Below are 17,888 nucleotides of genomic sequence, written 5' to 3' on the forward strand. Positions count from 1 at the left end.
GTAGTGAGGTGACCCACGTCTTGCTGAAGTCAGTTGTCACTGCTAAGTCCTCGCCTATATTACATGATGCCCCTGTGACACTGGTCAATGATTAACCTCTCTTTTTACATCATCCACTCATCCAACATATATTTATTGATTAGACAATCTTAGGATGAGTGCCAGGATCCTAACCCCTAGGACAGTGTGTGGAACCTAGCAGGCTCTCAGTAAAACTGCTTAGCATGTTATATGAGAATAAATCATGCAGAGGAAAACAGAGAGGGAAGGGGAGTAGAGAGGACTGAGGGTGATCCTAATTATAAATAGGGTCATCAGGAAAGCCTCCCTGAGAGGGTAGCATTTAATACGACTTGTAACTCGACATAGAACTCTCCATGTGCCTGGTGCATAGTGCTTTGCATGTATCATTATATTTAGTTTTCACAAAAACCCTGAAGAAGTAAAGTTTTGTTACTGTCTCTATATTATCAATGAGGAAACTGAGACTGAGAGGAGAGAAGTTGCCTAAAGTCACACTCCTCATAAATAGGTAAAACTTGCAATAGCACGATCTGGCTCTAGAGTCTGTGCTCTCTACTATCATCCTATGAAGCTTCTTCAAATATTTTCTTGTATCCCCCTAATCTGATGTGAACTTCTTGAGCACACAGAGTGTCTTGCTCACTGCTGAAACCGTAGTACCTTAGACAATGCCTAGTGCCTGGTAGGGTTCAGGAAATGAGGGATTAAAAGTTCAACCTGCCGGGCACAGTGGCTCGTGCCTATAATCCCAGTACTTTGGGAGGCCAAAGCGGGCGGATCACCTGAGGTGAGGAGTTTGAGGCCAGCCTGACCAACATGGCGAAACCCCATCTTTACTGAAAATACAAATTAACTGGATGTGGTGGCGGTGTGCACCTGTAATCTCAGCTACTCAGGAAGCTGAGGCAAGGGAATCACTTGAACCCAGGAGGCGGAGGTTGCAGTGAGCCAAGATTGTGTCATTGCACTCCAGCCTGGGCAACAAGAGCAAAATCCATCTCAAAAACAACCACAAAAAAAAGTTCAACCTTGTGAAGCTCCAGTGAGTATTTATTTTTCTCCTTAAGAGCCATCAGTATGTCTGTCATAGTCTTGGAATCGAGGCAAGTCTCTGTCCTTTAAGGGCTAATTTAATTTGAAAGAATTGTAAGTGATTCTATCAATGTGGCTTCCAACATGGGTGGTCGAACTAATATTGTTTTTAGAAAAAAAAATAACAAGTACTGACTACAAACACTGGCTTTCTTCCATAGGCTTATAAACAAACTCTGAAGTTAATATCCAAAGAGAAGCCTGAGCCTCATTTAGCAATGGCAAAATAACTGGGAAAATGAACTGCCTGGAGGGGGACAACTCTGAAGAATAAAGTGTATTTAGATGTATAATTTCCCATACGTTTGTTTAAAGACATCAACTACCCGTTACTTTATCCTCACTCTGCCCTTCCCTCCCTTCCTTGGGGCTCATGGACCTCTCGTTGCTGCCTCTACCAACCAAAAAAGCAGAAGGATTCCCCTTCTTAGATCAGAAAAAGGATACCAGGCAGTACAGGGAGAAACACAGATAACCTAAGAGTGTGGGAAGACTCCATGGCCTCGCACCACTGCACACACAGCACTCCGGGAGGCTCCCACCTTCTGAGACCCAAAGTGGAGTAGGCTGGGCATGGTGGCTCACACCTGTAATCCCAGCTCTTTGGGAGGCCAAGGTGGATGGATCACCTGAGGTCAGCAGTTGGAGAACAGCCTGGCCAACATGGTGAAATCCCATCTCTACTCAAAATACCAAAACACTTAGCCAGGTGTGGTGGCGGGCACCTGTAATCCCAGCTACTCAGGAGGCTGAAGCAGGAGAATCACTTGAACCTGGGAGGTGGAAGTTGCAGTGAGCCAAGATTGTACCACTGCACCCCAGCCTGAGCAACAAGAGTGAAACTCTGTCTCAAGAAAACACACAGACAAAAAAAAAAAAAATTGGGAGTAGGACAGAGCAGAGGAGGAAGGAGGCTGTGTGTGCCTTCCCGGCAACTCACAGGTCCAGGGAGCCAAGTTGAGAACGGATTTTTATAACTCCATCCAGCTGTTTGTTTTTACCACTCAAGCGCTCATCATCTTTTTTGTTAGAGCCCCCTACACCCTTCCCCAGCTTTGCTGCTCTCCCTTTCTGCAGCTCTGAGCTGAACTCAGTAACGGAGCACTGTGTAGTGGTTATAGACACAGGTTCCGGAGATAAAACCAAACCAAAGTTCAAATCCTTGTTCTGCCACAAATTGGTTGGGATGCTTTACCCCGAAGCCTAAATATCCTCAGCTGGGGAATTAGGCTATTAAGAATGCCTGCATCGTAGGGTTGTTGCTATCTATGCGAAGTGCTTTGCAGTCAGTACATATTAAAGTGTTTTTTCTTTGTGCTATTGCCTTATTTCCTTAGTAGTACCACTTTTCTACTGACTTTCGTCACCGCTTCAGCAGATTCTTGTTATGCTTTTTCTTCAAGCTTTAAACCAGATCTTTTCCCCCGCTTTTGGCATAATCTCCATTCGTCTTTTTCTGTCTGTTTTTTCACTCCCACATATATTTTCTTCTCTTAGAATCACTTAGCAATCATTAACAACAACAACAACGACAAACCCTCAGATGTACTTCTTTTGTGCCATGAGAATCTTACCCATTCTCTAGGGGGGGTGTGTGTGCGTGTGTGTGCGCGTGTGTGGGCTTGCGCACATGCACATGCGTGTCTAGTCCAATAAATCAGCTTCCTCCAGCTGTGCGGTGGTGCATCTTCAGCTTTTGTTTTTAATCTCTCAGAAATTCAGTAATGGACTTAACTTAGACTGCCTTGGTTTTCTGGCCCAGGAGCCCTTTAGAATATTGATCTTCTTTTTAAATTTTGTAATTTAAATGCAGAGTTCTTTGCCCTCATCAGAGGTTGGTAATGAATCGCCAGCTGGAGTCCGGTGCTGACGGTTGCAGACTTAACCACACTTCTCTGGAAACTTCATCACTAACGATGCATTTCCCGTTGAGATATTGAATGGCATGGGCCACGCTAAGCTGAGTTCAGGCCTTCAGAATAGGGCTGGGGCGTTGGGTGACCCAGAGAACCCAGCTGGACTCCAACTCCTCCGACTCCTCCTCCATGCCTGCCTCTCTCTTTCCTCCACTAATCCTTTCCTGCCCCACCTTTCCTGAATCAGGAGAGAGGGCCTGGGTGTCTTAGCACCATGGTTTCTCCCGTCATCAGGCACCATCTCATTCTGACACAAAGCAGATAACCCGTTGCACCCAGCATAATGAATCATTGTGTGCATCACCCCAAATGTGGAGCTAGTATAAGGCGTGGGTTTTTTCTGTTTAAATTTAACAAAAATGTATTAGATACCTTCAAAGTACTATCACTGCAGAGATAACAAAACGACTATATGCACTCTTCAGACATCTAGAAATTACGGTTTCATAGGAAAGCAAGAGAAGTATAAATCTGTCTGTTATAAGACAGAGTGTAAGTATCACAGTAAAATAATTAAAGTGGAAAAGTAAAATCATAAAATTACTGAATGTAGGTCAATAAATAACTCCTGAATATTTAAGTCAAAACATTTTAACTACATAAAATTTAGTAGTTAACTACGTCCAACTGTAAGGCCTAAAAATATTTATATATCTGAAACACCTTAAAAAAACCAGAAGATAAAAGTGAGAAACTGGAGGGTAACTGAAAACATACATAAAGGGGTTTCACAAATTGAGAGAAACACTTCAACTGAAAAGCAGGCAATAGGCGTGAACAGAAAGTTTACAAAACAAAAATACTAAAATGCTTCATAAACATTTAAAAATGTTCAATTCCCTAGAAACCAAATAAATAAAAATAAAAACAGTAATTTTTCCACCATTAAATTGGCAAAGATTAAAAATTAGAGGTAAGGCTGGGCACGGTGCTCACACCTGTAATCCCAGCACTTTGCGAGGCCGAGGCGGATGGATTACCTGAGGTCAGGAGTTGGAGACTAGCCCGGCCAACATGGTGAAACCCCATCTGGAGAGGGTTCAATATTTCAGTCTGGATGTCTGAAACATTTGTAGCAATAAAAAGTTCTTTGGGGGCCAGGCGTGGTGGCAGGTAACTGTAATCTCCGCTGCTACTCGGGAGGCTGAAGCAGGAGAATTGCTTGAACCTGGGAGGCAGAGGTTGCAGCGAACTGAGATCGCACCATTACACTACAGCTTGGGCGAGAAAGCAAGGCTCTGTCTCAAAAACAATTAAAATTAAAATTAAATGTAAGATGCAGTGGCAACAAGGGTTGGGGGCCAGACTCCCACACACTGCTAGCGAGATTTCAGAGCAGCAAGCACACCCCACAGGAGACATGGAGCAATGAGTACCCACAAACATTTAGCTTATTTATGTTCATTGTGAGCAAGTCATCAGTACATGCAAGAAATTTGCAGAAATAGGAAACTTCAAACCACAGAGGCTCAACACAAGCTCTGTAACTTTATATACATGTTGTTCATGTGTCGAACCCCACCCACCAAAACCCATACCCAGAGTTTCTTCCAAACTGGAGCTAGCTAGGTCTTATGTTGCTCCACCAGTACTTAATTTGAATATGGCATTTCTAGTTATAACATCATTAACACAGACAGGAGCAGAGGATTGTAGCCCGTGCAATTCAATCTCAAACATATCCCTTACTCTATTCGGCCAAACTTTACCTGAGTTTTGTTTGTTTTTTTTTTTTTTTTTTTTTGAGATACAGTCTCTCTCTATCACCCAGGCTGGAGTGCAGTGGAGCAATCTTGGCTCACTGCAACCTGTAACCTCCGCCTCCCTCAATCAAGAGATACTCCTGCCTCAGCTTCCCTAGTAGGTGGGATTACAAGCACACACCACCACATCTGCTAATTTTTGTATTTTTGGTAGACACAGGGTTTCACCATGTTGGCCAGGCTGGTCTCGATCTCCTGACCTCAGGTGATCCACCCACCTTGGCTTCCCAAAGTGTTGGGATTACAGGCATGAACCACCGCACCTGGCCCCCAGAGAACTTTTTATTGCCACAAATGTTTTAGGCATCCAGACTGAAATCTTGAACCCTCTCCAGACGGGGTTTCACCATGTTGGCCAGGCTGGTCTCGAACACCTGACCTCAGGTGATCCTCCCACCTCGGCCTCCCAAAGTGCTGGGATTACAGACGTGAGCCACCGCTCCCGGCCCAACTTCCTATTCTCACACTCTTTTGGTCCCCAAATCACTAATACCTGCTGTCTCTTCTTCCATATCCATTTCTCTAAAGCAGCTGATCACTGTGTTACGTAGCCTTGCATTCACTGACTTAACACATTCTAATTCAACTAACATATCCAGTATATTCAAATCCTCCAATATAGCAGATCCACCTTTTGGTCAGTTCTACCTAGGAAAAGTACATATTGGTGCCGTCATTCTGTGTGGCAATCTCTAAAGAGTGTCTTACTGTTTGGCTCGACAGTTTTACTTCTAGAACTTATCCTGAGGATATAACTAGAGATATAAACTTAAAAAATATATACAGCATTGCTTATAACTGGAAAATGTTGGAAGCAACATACATATCCAACAGCAGGCTGTTACAGACAGGCAATTTATTCTATCCTTATTACCAACACAATGTTGGTATTCTACACGATACCATTCCACCATCAAAAGTCTGGTTTAGCTGAATTTTTAATGGTTTAGGGAAACAATCACAGTACATTGCTAAATGAAAAAAAAAAAGTTTTCAAACCACTATGTTCAGTATACAAGATGAACTCAATTTTTAAAATACACATAACAGAAATGTATTGACTTTTCAGGTATAATCAATGTATATACAAACATATGTATTTATAAAAATGCAGACAGACACTAGAAAAAAGTCTAGAAGGACCTATAATTTACGTCAGTAGTGTTTATTGCTAAATAGTAGAATTGTGGATTTTCTTCTGTATTGTACGCATTTTGTACAATGCAGAGCCATTGTTTCTAAGATGAGAAAAGAAGAGGAAATCAGGGTTATTTTTATAAAGGGTGTAGCACCTTGCGTAAGGTATATGCATACTGCTGAGAGGGGTTAGACAAACAATTGGAAGTGGATCCTGGAGGAGAGGCTGTTGAAGGGTGGCCTTTGAAGAAGGGCTGGAGGGCAGGAAGAGTGGTTTCTTCTGAAGGGGATGAGGCCTGGAATAGTCTTCCATTGCAAGGAAGGCGGCAAGGAGAGAGGAACATGGGCACTGAGAGCGGTGAGCAGTAAGGCTATGAAAGGAGGAATCCAGAAGCCAGGAATGCATGTGTCTTACCTGTTGATAATAAGAACCCACAAACCTTCATTACAAGGGCATCGATGCCCAGGAAGGATTGAAGGAGAGAGACAGATGAGCTCTGTCTGAGCTCCCTGTTCCTCTCCTGCTGACTTTGGTTTGGCTTCTCTTCTTTCCTAAGAGGAACCAACTTCTGCTCCTGCTTTGTCCTCCAGCCTTTCCTGAATTTTTTAAATTGTATGTTTTCCACTGTTTCGCTTTTTCCGTCCCCTCTTCTTGCCCAAAAGAATTGAAGTGGGAGGTGTGGCAGGGTCAGGTATGGTGGAGGAGAAGGGCAGGAGCAACCCTGAGTCCCCTCCCAATCACATCACTCATGCCCCTGCAATCCTGCTCCCTTCCATGGGCTCCGCCAAGCTGTCCCTGGTTCACTAGAGGCTGTGGCTTAAGGCAAAGCAATGGCAGCTTCCGTCAACTCAGGCAAGAAGGTGAGGCCAGGTTTGGGGACAATCTCATTAACGTTTCCCACAGCTCAGCCTGTGACATGCCTCCAAGGAAGGCCCCTGCTCCCACTCAAGCCTTTATACATGCTTCTGACTGCAGAAAGTCTGATCAAAGCAACATGTGCCTGCTTCCTTCTCTTTAGCTGCCATATCAATCGCATCTTGGAGTCCCCGCGGGGAAATGCTCTGCTGGTTGGTGTAGGTGGGAGTGGCAAGCAGAGTCTGACAAGGCTGGCAGCTTTCATCAGCTACATGGATGTCTTCCAGATCACACTGCGGAAAGGCTACCAGATCCAGGACTTCAAGGTAAAAGGTCAGGCGGCTGCAGGGAGGAGGCTCAGCTTCCCTCCAACCAGCCACAGCTCCGTCATCCTTCACTCGTTCTCCAGTTCCCCTGTCCGGAGCCTCCCCTTCAATATCTGTCCATTTTGTCTTAGATTCTGGGCTGCCGACGTGAATGACTTTTCTCATTAGACTCAGCCTGAGAACAGTGGCCTTTCCAAAGTCTGCCTTTGGGAGACCCCAGGTGTCCTAGTTACGTCTGTGGGGCCTCCACTCTTGCTCAAATCAGAAGCACATCTATACCAAATTCAACACACAGCTCACCTACAGTGGGAGCAGATAGATGGAATTCTGAAGGTCTGCTTGAGTTCCCTAAGAAATTCAGATTTTTAAAAGATGGGTCAGTAACCACTGGCCTCTGGGACCTTCAGTGACATATCCTGGTTTCAGACAGCCAGCACTTGGAGGCACGATGAGTGCTCTGGAAAGTAGAGAAAGACACTATATACAACCTTCAAAGGTCATTGTGTCCAGTCCCCTTCCTTTTATCCATGGCCACAACAGTCTTGGTAGGAAGTCACGGTGTAACTTCTATCAAGAGGCTGCTCTTGCTATTCCTGGAAGAACTCCAGCCAGCACTGAGCCAGTCCCACCCACTTGTCCTCATAATCTCTCAGCCAGTGACAGAAGAGGGAGGGGCTCACTTCTGCCCTAAAACCACAGCTCAGCCTCTCGACGACTGGCTGAATCTAAGGTCATACATCATGTTCACATTAGGTCTTTCTTTAGTGTTTCCAAAAAAGACATGATAGTGTGATAGGAATTACGCATTTACAGAATGAGCTGAGACTATGGGTCTCAACTTCTGCTCTATATGGGAATCGCTGGGCATCTAGAAAGAATACTGATGCCTGTGTCCCACCCGCCAATGTTCTGGTTTAACTAGTCTGGGGAATGGCCTTGGGCATCATGATTTTTCAAAGCATCCCCAAGATGATTCCCGTTAGGACTGAGAAACACTGTCTTAGATCACTTAGAGCATGCGGTGAGAACCATTGACCTAAAACGAAAATCAGTATCTTTAAAGGGGAGCTATTTGGACACTAAGGTAGCTCTGTGGTAAAGAAATGTGTGGAGTTGTTAGAAATAGCTGTGAGTAGTGTGAGAGAAAGAAAGGCAACATCAGGAACTGATGGCTGAGCCTGCGGAGGGTGATACAGCAAAGGAACTGAGATTGATCAAGCTGGATAAGTTCAGAACTTGGCATCCTAGCCCAAAATGTCATCCATCTGCAGTTTTCAATGGATATAATTTCCTACAGGTGATTGCATTTGTGTGTGTGTGTGTGCTTGTGTGCATGTGTTGCCCCAGTGTGTTTTTTTCAACAAGTGTTTTGCTGGAGCTAGTCATAAGAACACAAGAGGCCGGGCATGGTGGCTCATGCCTGTACTCCCAGCACTTTGGGAGGCTGAGGGGAGTGGATCACAAGGTCAAGAGATCGAGACCATCCTGGCTAACATAGTGAAACCCCGTCTCTACAACAAAAATATGAAAAGTTAGCCGGGCATGGTGGCACGCACCTGTAGAACCAGCTACTTGGAGGCTGAGGCAGGAGAATACCCTGAACCTGGGAGGCAGAGGTTGCAATGAGCCGAGATCACACCACTGAACTCCAGCCTGGGTGACAGAGCGAGAATCCATCTCAAAAAAAAAAAAAAAAAAAGAACACAAGATCCTGCTAGCATAAAATATATTCATCCCCCATGCTGGTAGCCCCAAGTACATCACTCTCAGTCAAGACCAAGAGCAATGGCTTGCCTTCAGGAACAGGTCATTCACTTGTATGAGGACGTAAGTAAGAGAGATAAATAGAGGATCACCTGTGGGCTTTGGAAAGCTGTAACCTCTTTGCACAGAGCAGGAGCTCCAGAAGCTTTACCTTAAAGCCTAATTTCTAAATCAACCTAAGAGAGGTACAGGAGCTACCACAGTTGTATGAATTAGAGGCCATCAATATGTAGTTTCTCTCGCCCACCTTTATTGGCACCGAAGCCTGCGAATGAGGCATAGTTTCCTGCCCACCAGTGCAAGATAGCACTCCCCCAGCTTCCCGTTGTCACCTTGCTTTAATTCCCATTCAAGCAGAGAAGAAAATGGTTCTATTTCTAAAGGATGGGTAGAAGTTCTCTTTCAAGGAGGCCTTCTTTTCAGAGATTTCTGATATTGACTGTTTCTACAGATGGACCTGGCCAGCCTGTGTCTGAAAGCCGGAGTGAAGAATCTCAACACAGTGTTCCTCATGACTGATGCCCAAGTGGCTGATGAGAGGTTCCTTGTGCTCATCAATGATCTTCTGGCATCTGGTAAGAGATTCCTTGCACTTGGTGTCACTGATAAATTCCCCCTGGAATCAGAGTTATACAAAGGTGAAGATTTGGTCCAGGGTCGGAAGAGCAAGGTCATAGGAATGAGGAAGAAAACTGATACAGCCAAGGACTGGTTCATCGAGTCCCTTCTCAGCCTTGATGCTGGGCCTGCTGTCCTGTCTCTTTCATTCTTATTTCATTGCAAAACAGGCAGTAATCATGGGGCTCTCTTAGTGGGACTAGATCTGATTATGGCAAGAAGAGAGGGTGAAGAGCTTGGTGACGTGCTGAGTGCAGAGAGAAGGTGCTGTTCCCTCTCAGCTATCCAAATCAAAGAGAAACTAGAATGTGTGTAGTACTTGAGGAAGCTCAGGCTTTGGGAGGAAGATACACAAGAAGAGAGCATGCACACATAAAATTTACATGGTAGGGCAAGATGAGGTTACCAATGTAATTAACTAGTGATTTACAATCTCATTCGAGCAAAGTGGAAGCTCCACATAGTTTTCCTTGTTCCCCAAAAAACTTGACAGGGGGTGTGAAGTGCCCTGTGACGCTGTCTGTGCAAGACAGGACTTCAGTGGAAAGCTCAATGCTTGCTATTTTGTTGTCCCTCTTTAATTAGGAATTCAGTACTTACGCCAGCAATCCCCTACAAAGAAAACTCACGCCTGTAATCCCAGCACTTTGAGAGGCCAAGGTGGACGGATCACCTGGTCAAGAGATTGAGACCATCCTGGCCAACATGGCGAAACCCTGTCTCTACTAAAAATACAAAAATTAGCTGTGCATGGTGGTGGGCACCTGTAGTCCCAGCTACTTGGGAGGCTGAGGCAGGAGAATTGCTTGAACCCGGAAGGTGAAGGTTGCAGTGAGCTGAGATTATGCCACTGCACTCCAGCCTGGGCAACAGAGTGAGACTCTATCTCAATTAAAAAAAAAGAAAAAAGAAAAAGATTTTAAAAATAAGAGATGAAGAGGCAGGGAGAAGAGATCAGTATGGTGGATACCATCCTCTGACCTACTCCCTCTATGTAAATTGGGTCTGTCTCCCCTTCTCTCTTATCAGGGCAGTGACAGGTCTACCATAATTACTTTACAAACTCTCATGCCCCCAACCAGAGATACAGAGGACACAGATAACTGGTAGTGGAACCTGTTGGTCACATCCCTGCTGTTGATCCAACATTCGTCTGGCTATTCCTCCTTTCAATCTCATCACTCCAACCTCAGCTGTCCATCATCCCAGAGTGGGTATGACCTGGTTTATCTGTCTTACCCATCATTGCTTTTCATATTTCCTATCTTGTCTCTACCTAGAACGAAGTCTTTCATATTTGGAGAAATCCCACTAATCTGGCAATAAGCATCTTCCCTCAAAGGTATATTGTTCCTGGACACTGTTACAGATATGCTCTGTCCTGCTCAGAGGCAATATCTCCAATGTTCTTCAGATCCAAGTGCAGGACTGAGACTGCAAAAGGCCTGTAATCCTAGCTACTTGGGAGGCTGAGGCAGGAGAATTGCTTGAGCTGGGGAGGTGGAGGTTGCAGTGAGTTGTGATTGGGCCACTGCACTCTAGTCTGGGTGACTGAGCGAGATTCTGTCTCAAAAAAAAACCAAAAAATTATATATACATCCAAGAATATGAGACAATGTAATGCATAAATTATGCATTTATATAAATATGTTTGTGTTTATATTAAAGAAAGAATATGTTTTCCTGGCTGTTAAAACAAATGCATCATCTACAAAAACTACCTCTTCATCTCAACTGAGAAAACAGTCAGTGTACAAATGTTCCTGAACAAAATTTCTGCCTTCAGACTTCCAGCATCTTAACAGCCTGTCTCTCTCTCCACACTCCCTTCCCTGGCTCTGATTAAATACTCTTTAGTTTATAAAGTCCAAGGACCACAGTCACAAGTACCTTTCTCCATAGTCTATCTAGTATATATAGATATAGTAGTATATAGTCTACTATATATTGTAAGTAATATATTTTAGGATCGTTCCTGACAACCTCCAGGAAGTTCCTGGCTTTGGAATCATTGTCTGCTTCATATTTTGTGGCATTGCACCCCATGCCATCTTGCTGTCATTTTCATGAAGAGCCACTGGTCCCTAGTCCAGAGCGTGTACTAGCAGGCATTGTGAGCAACCTTTGGCTTCTTTCAGGTGAGATGGGTGTCCCAGGTTTCCTTACTGTGCTGGCTGCTAGCATTGCACTAATACCACCCTCATTCTCTTCCCTCCCTGCCCTGTTCAAGTTAGCTTTATATCAGAGAGTTTGCCTACCAACTCTTACACCTTTTCCCCTCCAATGCCACCATTTTTTCCTTTCTTAAATGCAATCTCTAACATCTCATCACCTTCTACAATAGTATTTAATCTACAACATAGCCTCATCTTTTATTATTCTACTAAATAATGAGAGAGGGATCCAACTTCCTCCTACCCCGAAGCTACCCTGAAGCCTAATTTCTAAATCAACCTGAGAGAATACAGCTTTAGAGATGTCGGGCGTGTTGCCAGCCTCACACCATTGTATTTCAATTGGCTATAATCCAGCCAGGTCACCTTTTCCTAAAATAATATCTGAGACACAAAGTTGTTACATTTTCACCAATTGAAATTTTATTCCTCAATTAAGTATTGATGATTTTTCATTTACAAGACAACTTTTTTTTCAAGTGCAAATGGATTTCTAAACCCCTCTCAGTAAAAATGCAATCAGCCAGCTCCAAAGTCATGGAGTTTTAGGCCCCATTTTAAGGCTTCTATATATTCTTTAAGAAAAAAAAAAAAAGGTAAGATTTGTGTATACATATTCAAGTGGAGATACAGTTAAGATGAACAGTTTTGTCTTCTAACCTACCCCCTTTTTTTCTTAACCTTTTCAGCAGGGAGAATTAGAGTATATCTTGGTTCTAACATTCCCTATCAAATAAGTAATTTCTGGCTGGAAAGTAACTGATTGCCAGTTCTGCCAAAGCTGCGGGGATGACTCAGAACCTCATTGTCTCCCAACTTTTTCAATTTTGTGGGGTTATGCAATGACTCCACCCTTGGATAACACAGTAGGGACTAGGAAACCATAACTTAGACTACCTTGCAATTAACTCATCCCTCTGTAGCTATGTACAAGTCCTACAAGGTTGGATATAAAGGTATAGTGAATGCAATTCTCTCCCAAAAACATCTCCCTCAGAAAACCAATGATCTCATGCCCTGGGCTGAGTTTCCTCTCACACTTCTTTATCTCACCATTTCACTTCTTGTTTTCCTGGCACCATGTCTAAAATCAAACCATGATAGTAATTTGGCTTATGAATCCCACTTCTGACACCAACTATAGCATTTCAGAACCCATCTTTATGCCAGTTGTATCTCAAATGAGTTATAGATGGACATGAAGAAATCTTACACACAAAGCAAAAATATTAAATTAGGTTCCTGGCTTAATTAGCAAAAGATATATATAACTGTATAAGAAGTAGAGTGGCTTCCCAGGGTAAGAGCAGATGAAACACATATTTGAGTCACTTCCCTTGGCTGCTGGGGTCCTTGATAGGGGTCATGCAACTGCTGGTGACACTGTGCATGAAATGTGAGTCCTTGCTGGATCTGAAAGGTTCATTACTTGCTATGTTCTTATTGACCTGTTATAATAATTCCTGAGGAAGGTGCACTGATCATCAAACCCAGGCCTTAAAGGAATTCTTACAAAACTTGTTCTCTTCAACCTTGACTCAAACTCAGCATCAGCAAGACCCCACTCTAACTTTAGAGGAAAAAAAAATCAGAATTATCCCATGGCTTTCCAGGAAAACACCTCTTCCTCCAGCTTTCCAGCCTTCCAGAAGGGCCCATTTTACTCTGGCCCCTGCCAGTTAGCACTAGCCAGCTAAGAAAACCTAGTCAGCTCCAAGTGTGATGTTTCTTCCACCCCTAGCTATGACAGATTTTATATTTTATTTTACTTTGGAATCCTATGTTATGTTAGGATTTTCCTTTTGCTTTCCAAAAGGCTGAATTGTTTTATTCAAAATTATAATTCATTTTCCTGTCCCAGGCTAGATGACTTTCTGTGTATTCATATATTCAGTAATCATGTACTAAGAGTGCACGCTCAGTCACTAGGTACTGTGCTCGAAGATGGATAACATGTAGCCTCTGTGCAGTCTCGTAGAAGAGTTTATAACCAATGGGGTCCCTCTCTTCTAAAGTCATATTCTTCTTTATCTCTAAACCAAACTGTTCTTTTTCTATGTCTGTGGGCCAAATCTCCTCTTAGGATCTAGAACATAAAAAGATCCACCTCATGTTCCAGGTGCTTTAAGATTAGAGCCAGGGTTGGTATGTTATGTTCAACACACATCCTATGAGAATGCAGAGCCCAGAAATGTTTATAACAGACTTGGCATTGGATTGTTCTCCTCTGGTGGCATCTGGAACTGGAATTCCTGAGGAGCCATCTATGCTGTTAAATAAATTGAATGGTGGCCCAGTTTCCCTAGAAAGAAAAAAAAACAACAATAAAGTTGGGGCAAAAGAGCAACCATCAAGCATGCACTGATCCTCTAAGACATACTTAGTGGACTCATTAGATCTGCTCACCCCATGTGCCCTCAAACTACAGACAGTGGAACTTTAAACCAGGACTGGTTTGGTTCTCCAGCTGCAAAACAGAAACTCCCAAAGAGCAATGCAAAAAGAAGCGTGAGCAATCAGACTTTTCTTTTCCTTTTGTGGTAATAAACTGTTTTTTTTTTTTTCTTGTGGAACCGAAGTCCTATACAAGTTACTCAAGAGACTTTGGTTCTGTGGATTCCCTACATTGCTAACCTCTTCCTTACCACCTATATCCGAGAGAAAATCTATTGCCACCAATTTTCCCCTTATCTATTTCTGAATCCGTATCTTCTCTATCCTCACTACCACTGGTTTTGCCTTCTTTTGCCTTGACAAATGCCAACAATCCTTAACTTATCTCTCTACTTCCCATGCTATCCCCACTCCAATCCATTCTCCTCACTGCTTTCAAAAGGGTCTGTCTCAACTATAATTCCTGGCCAGGAGCAGTGGTTTACACCTGTAATCCCAGCACTTTGGGAGGCCAAGACGTGTGGGTCACTTGAGCCCCAGAGTTCAAGGCCAGCCTGGGCAACACGGCAAAACCCTATCTCCATGAAAAGTACAAAGAGTATCGGGGCTTGATGGAGAGCACCTCAGGTCCCAGCAACTCGGGAGGCTAAGGTGGGAAGATCACTTGTGTCCAGGAGGTCGAGGCTGCAATGAGTTGTGACTGTGCCATTGAACTCTAGCCCGGGTGACAGAGCAAGACCATATCTCAAAACAAAGAAAAAAAAAAAAAAGAAAAAACCACTGTAATTTTTTTTTATTAGTTCCCAACTGGTTGCAGAATGAATTCCAAGCTCCTTTGTCTGGTTTTCTTCCTTCCTTACTAGTCTCACTTCTCACATTGTGATCTAGTGATTCCTGATTCCTTAAGGTAACACGTTGTGCTACTTCCTGACATCGTTAATTACTTAGGTCGTGCCTTTTGAACCTCAAGTCCTTCTTTGTCTGGATTAACTTCCACCCACAGTAGAATACCTACCTTGAGTGTTCCCTCTCTAGAAAATCTAGAGACAGATCCACTGTCAGTCTTAGGAACGAGTTTCCCCATGTTTCTACAGCACTCAATAGCTGCACGTACCACCACTGCATTGAAACGAGATTGCAAATTTATGAAAGGCAGAGATTATTGTTTGTTGTTGATCACAATCCAGAAATACAAAAAAAAAAAAAAAAAGAAGAAGAAGAATTAAACACCTACTTCCCAGTTTAGGAAATAAAATAACACTGATGTAACTATTGTTTCATGTATCCATGGGAAGAGATCACCAAACAGGCTTTGTGTGAGCAACATGGCTGTTTATTTCACCTGGGTGCAGGTGGGCTGAGTCCGAAAAAGGAGTCAGCAAAGGGTGGTGGGATTATCATTAGTTATTATAGGTTTGGGAATAGGTGGTGGAGTTTTGGGGGCAGGGGGTGGATCTCACAAAGTACTTCTCAAGGGTGGGGAGAATTACAAAGCACCTTCTTAAGGGTGGGGGAGATTACAAAGTACATTGATCAGTTAGGGTGGAGCAGAAACAAATCACAATGGTGGATTGTCATCAGTTTAGGCTATTTTCACTTCTGTGGATCTTCAGTTGCTTCAGGCCATCTGGAAGTATACGTGCAGGTCACTGAGGATATGATGGCTTAGCTTGGGCTCAGAGGCCTGACAGCTATTACTCTGTGCAGAGTCCGTTTTTTCATCATTTGTATTGTCAGTTCTTAATACATCTCCCGGCCCATAATTGACATTCAGGAGGTACTTCTTTAAGTAAAGCCGGTAACAGCATGAGAATGATGTGCCATCTCATATGTTAAATATTACGATTGGACAGTTGCTTTGGAAAGTTTTCCAGCAGTGAAGAGAGAGGGACGGGGTACTGAAATAGCCTCCACACTCCCTTGCTTTTTCTCCTTTAAGAATAGGGAAATGTTTTTTAAACTATCATGTCTAGATAGGGTCGAAGTCCTTACACCAGTGTGAAGTGGGGAATCTAACCCTTAGCTTCACCCTTTTTATTGCCAAGTAACTAATCCATGTTAAATGATCAGGATCTCTTTCCTGAAAAGCAGCTGGGGTCTTTAAGGAGTTCTGTACTAACATACAGAAGATGGTGATTAGTCTGGCTTCCAAAATATTAGAATATTTCAATACTATTTCTAATTCCAAGTACTGCATGAAGCCTGAAACTACTTGGAGTTAGAAATAGCGTTTCCCAACTGTAGGTCTAAGGAGGAAACTTCTCAAATATTTAAATAGCCTCTGCCCCTGTTCACATCACAGAATCCCCTCTGGCAATTCAGTTTCCTGCTTTCAGCATGACTACCTACATCACAAAACAAGTGATGAGAATATTGTCAAGAGGCATTATAGGAACAAATGTGAAAATGCAAATTTTTGTTCCTAATTCAGAGATGTTTATCCCCAGCTACTCCATCCGATGGTCTTCTTCTTAAAGGTTCTAGGGATCTTGTGACAAATACCACCATCATATGGCATGGAAAATGTCTCTAAGTGGCCCAGGTGCTTTCAACATCTTGGAATTAAGAGTATTAATAAACCAGGGTCAGCAAATTTCTTCTATAAAGTGTCAGGAAGTAAATGTTTTAGGCTTTGCAGATCACACAGTCTGTCACAAGTGCTCAGCTCTGTCTTTGTAGGGCAAAAACAGCCATAGATAATGTCAGGCCTCTGAGCCCAAGCTAAGCCATCATATCCCCTGTGACCTGCATGTATACATCCAGATGGCCCGAAGCAACTGAAGATCCACCAAAGAAGTGAAAATAGTCTTAACTGATGACAATCCACCATTGTGATTTGTTTCTGCCCCACCCTTACAAAGATCAATGTACTTTGTAATCTCTCCCACCCTTAAGAAGGTTTTTTGTAATCTCCCCCACCCTTAAGAAGATTCTTTGTAATTCTCCCCACCCTTGAGAATGTACTTTGAGAGATCTACCCCCTGCCCCTAAAACGTTGCTCTTAATTCCACCGCCTATCCCAAAACCTATAAGAACTAATGATAATCCCGTCACCGTTTGCTGACTTTCTTTTCGGACTCAGCCCGCCTGCACCCAGGTGAAATAAACAGCCTTGTTGCTCACACAAAGCCTGTTTGGTGGGCTCTTCACACGGACGTGCGTGAGACAGATAATACCTAATGATCCTGGCTATGGTCAATTAAAGCTTATTTATGAACAGTAAAAATTGAACTTCACATAATTTCCACATTCCATTAAATATTATTATTTAAACTTTCAACACATGCTAAATATCATTTTATTTTTTTTTTACCGGTTTTCTTTCACTCCTATTTTTATCAGAAGAGGCTGAAATGAGTCATTCTATTAGTAAGATCTTGATTTTGACAAATTATAGTATGGGAATTTTATATGCATGCCATTAACTATCTCAAAGAATAGAAATTAAATAAGTTGGTACAATTAAGGGAAAACAGTAAATGATCACTTTCATGGTAATTCATTTTTTTATTTCGACCTTTTAAATGATTAAAGCTAATTAGTATGAAACTCTTAGTAGACTCCTAATTGGTTTAGTGCTGTCAAACCATGAAGGCCATAATTTGTTGGAAAGTTGGCGTGAGTTGCCTCCAGATACAGTCGTTCAAGAAAGTGCAGCAGCTTCAATGACTGATACAATCACAATTACTCACACTCTGATTATTACTGATCATCTGCCAGACCACTTACTTTGAGCACCTCACCAAAGTCCGTAAGAAAGTGGGATGGGCGGGGAATGGTGGCTCACGCCTATAATCCCAGCACTTTGGGAGGCCGAGGCAGGT

The 17,888-nt window shown here is 43.1% G+C and overlaps 1 protein-coding gene across 1 annotated transcript in view; it reads left to right on the forward strand.

Annotated features, from left to right (window-relative positions):
- Window positions 1-17,888, forward strand: part of DNAH9 (dynein axonemal heavy chain 9) — a 376,944-nt gene that overhangs the window by 209,953 nt on the left and 149,103 nt on the right. The window contains exons 44-45 of the mRNA XM_015118601.3: window positions 6,952-7,114; window positions 9,330-9,453. Coding sequence (XP_014974087.3) covers window positions 6,952-7,114; window positions 9,330-9,453 — 287 coding nt within the window. The remainder of the gene's footprint in view (window positions 1-6,951; window positions 7,115-9,329; window positions 9,454-17,888) is intronic.

This window comes from Macaca mulatta, chromosome 16 (assembly GCF_049350105.2).
Source record: "Macaca mulatta isolate MMU2019108-1 chromosome 16, T2T-MMU8v2.0, whole genome shotgun sequence".
Taxonomy (NCBI): Eukaryota; Metazoa; Chordata; class Mammalia; order Primates; family Cercopithecidae; genus Macaca; species Macaca mulatta.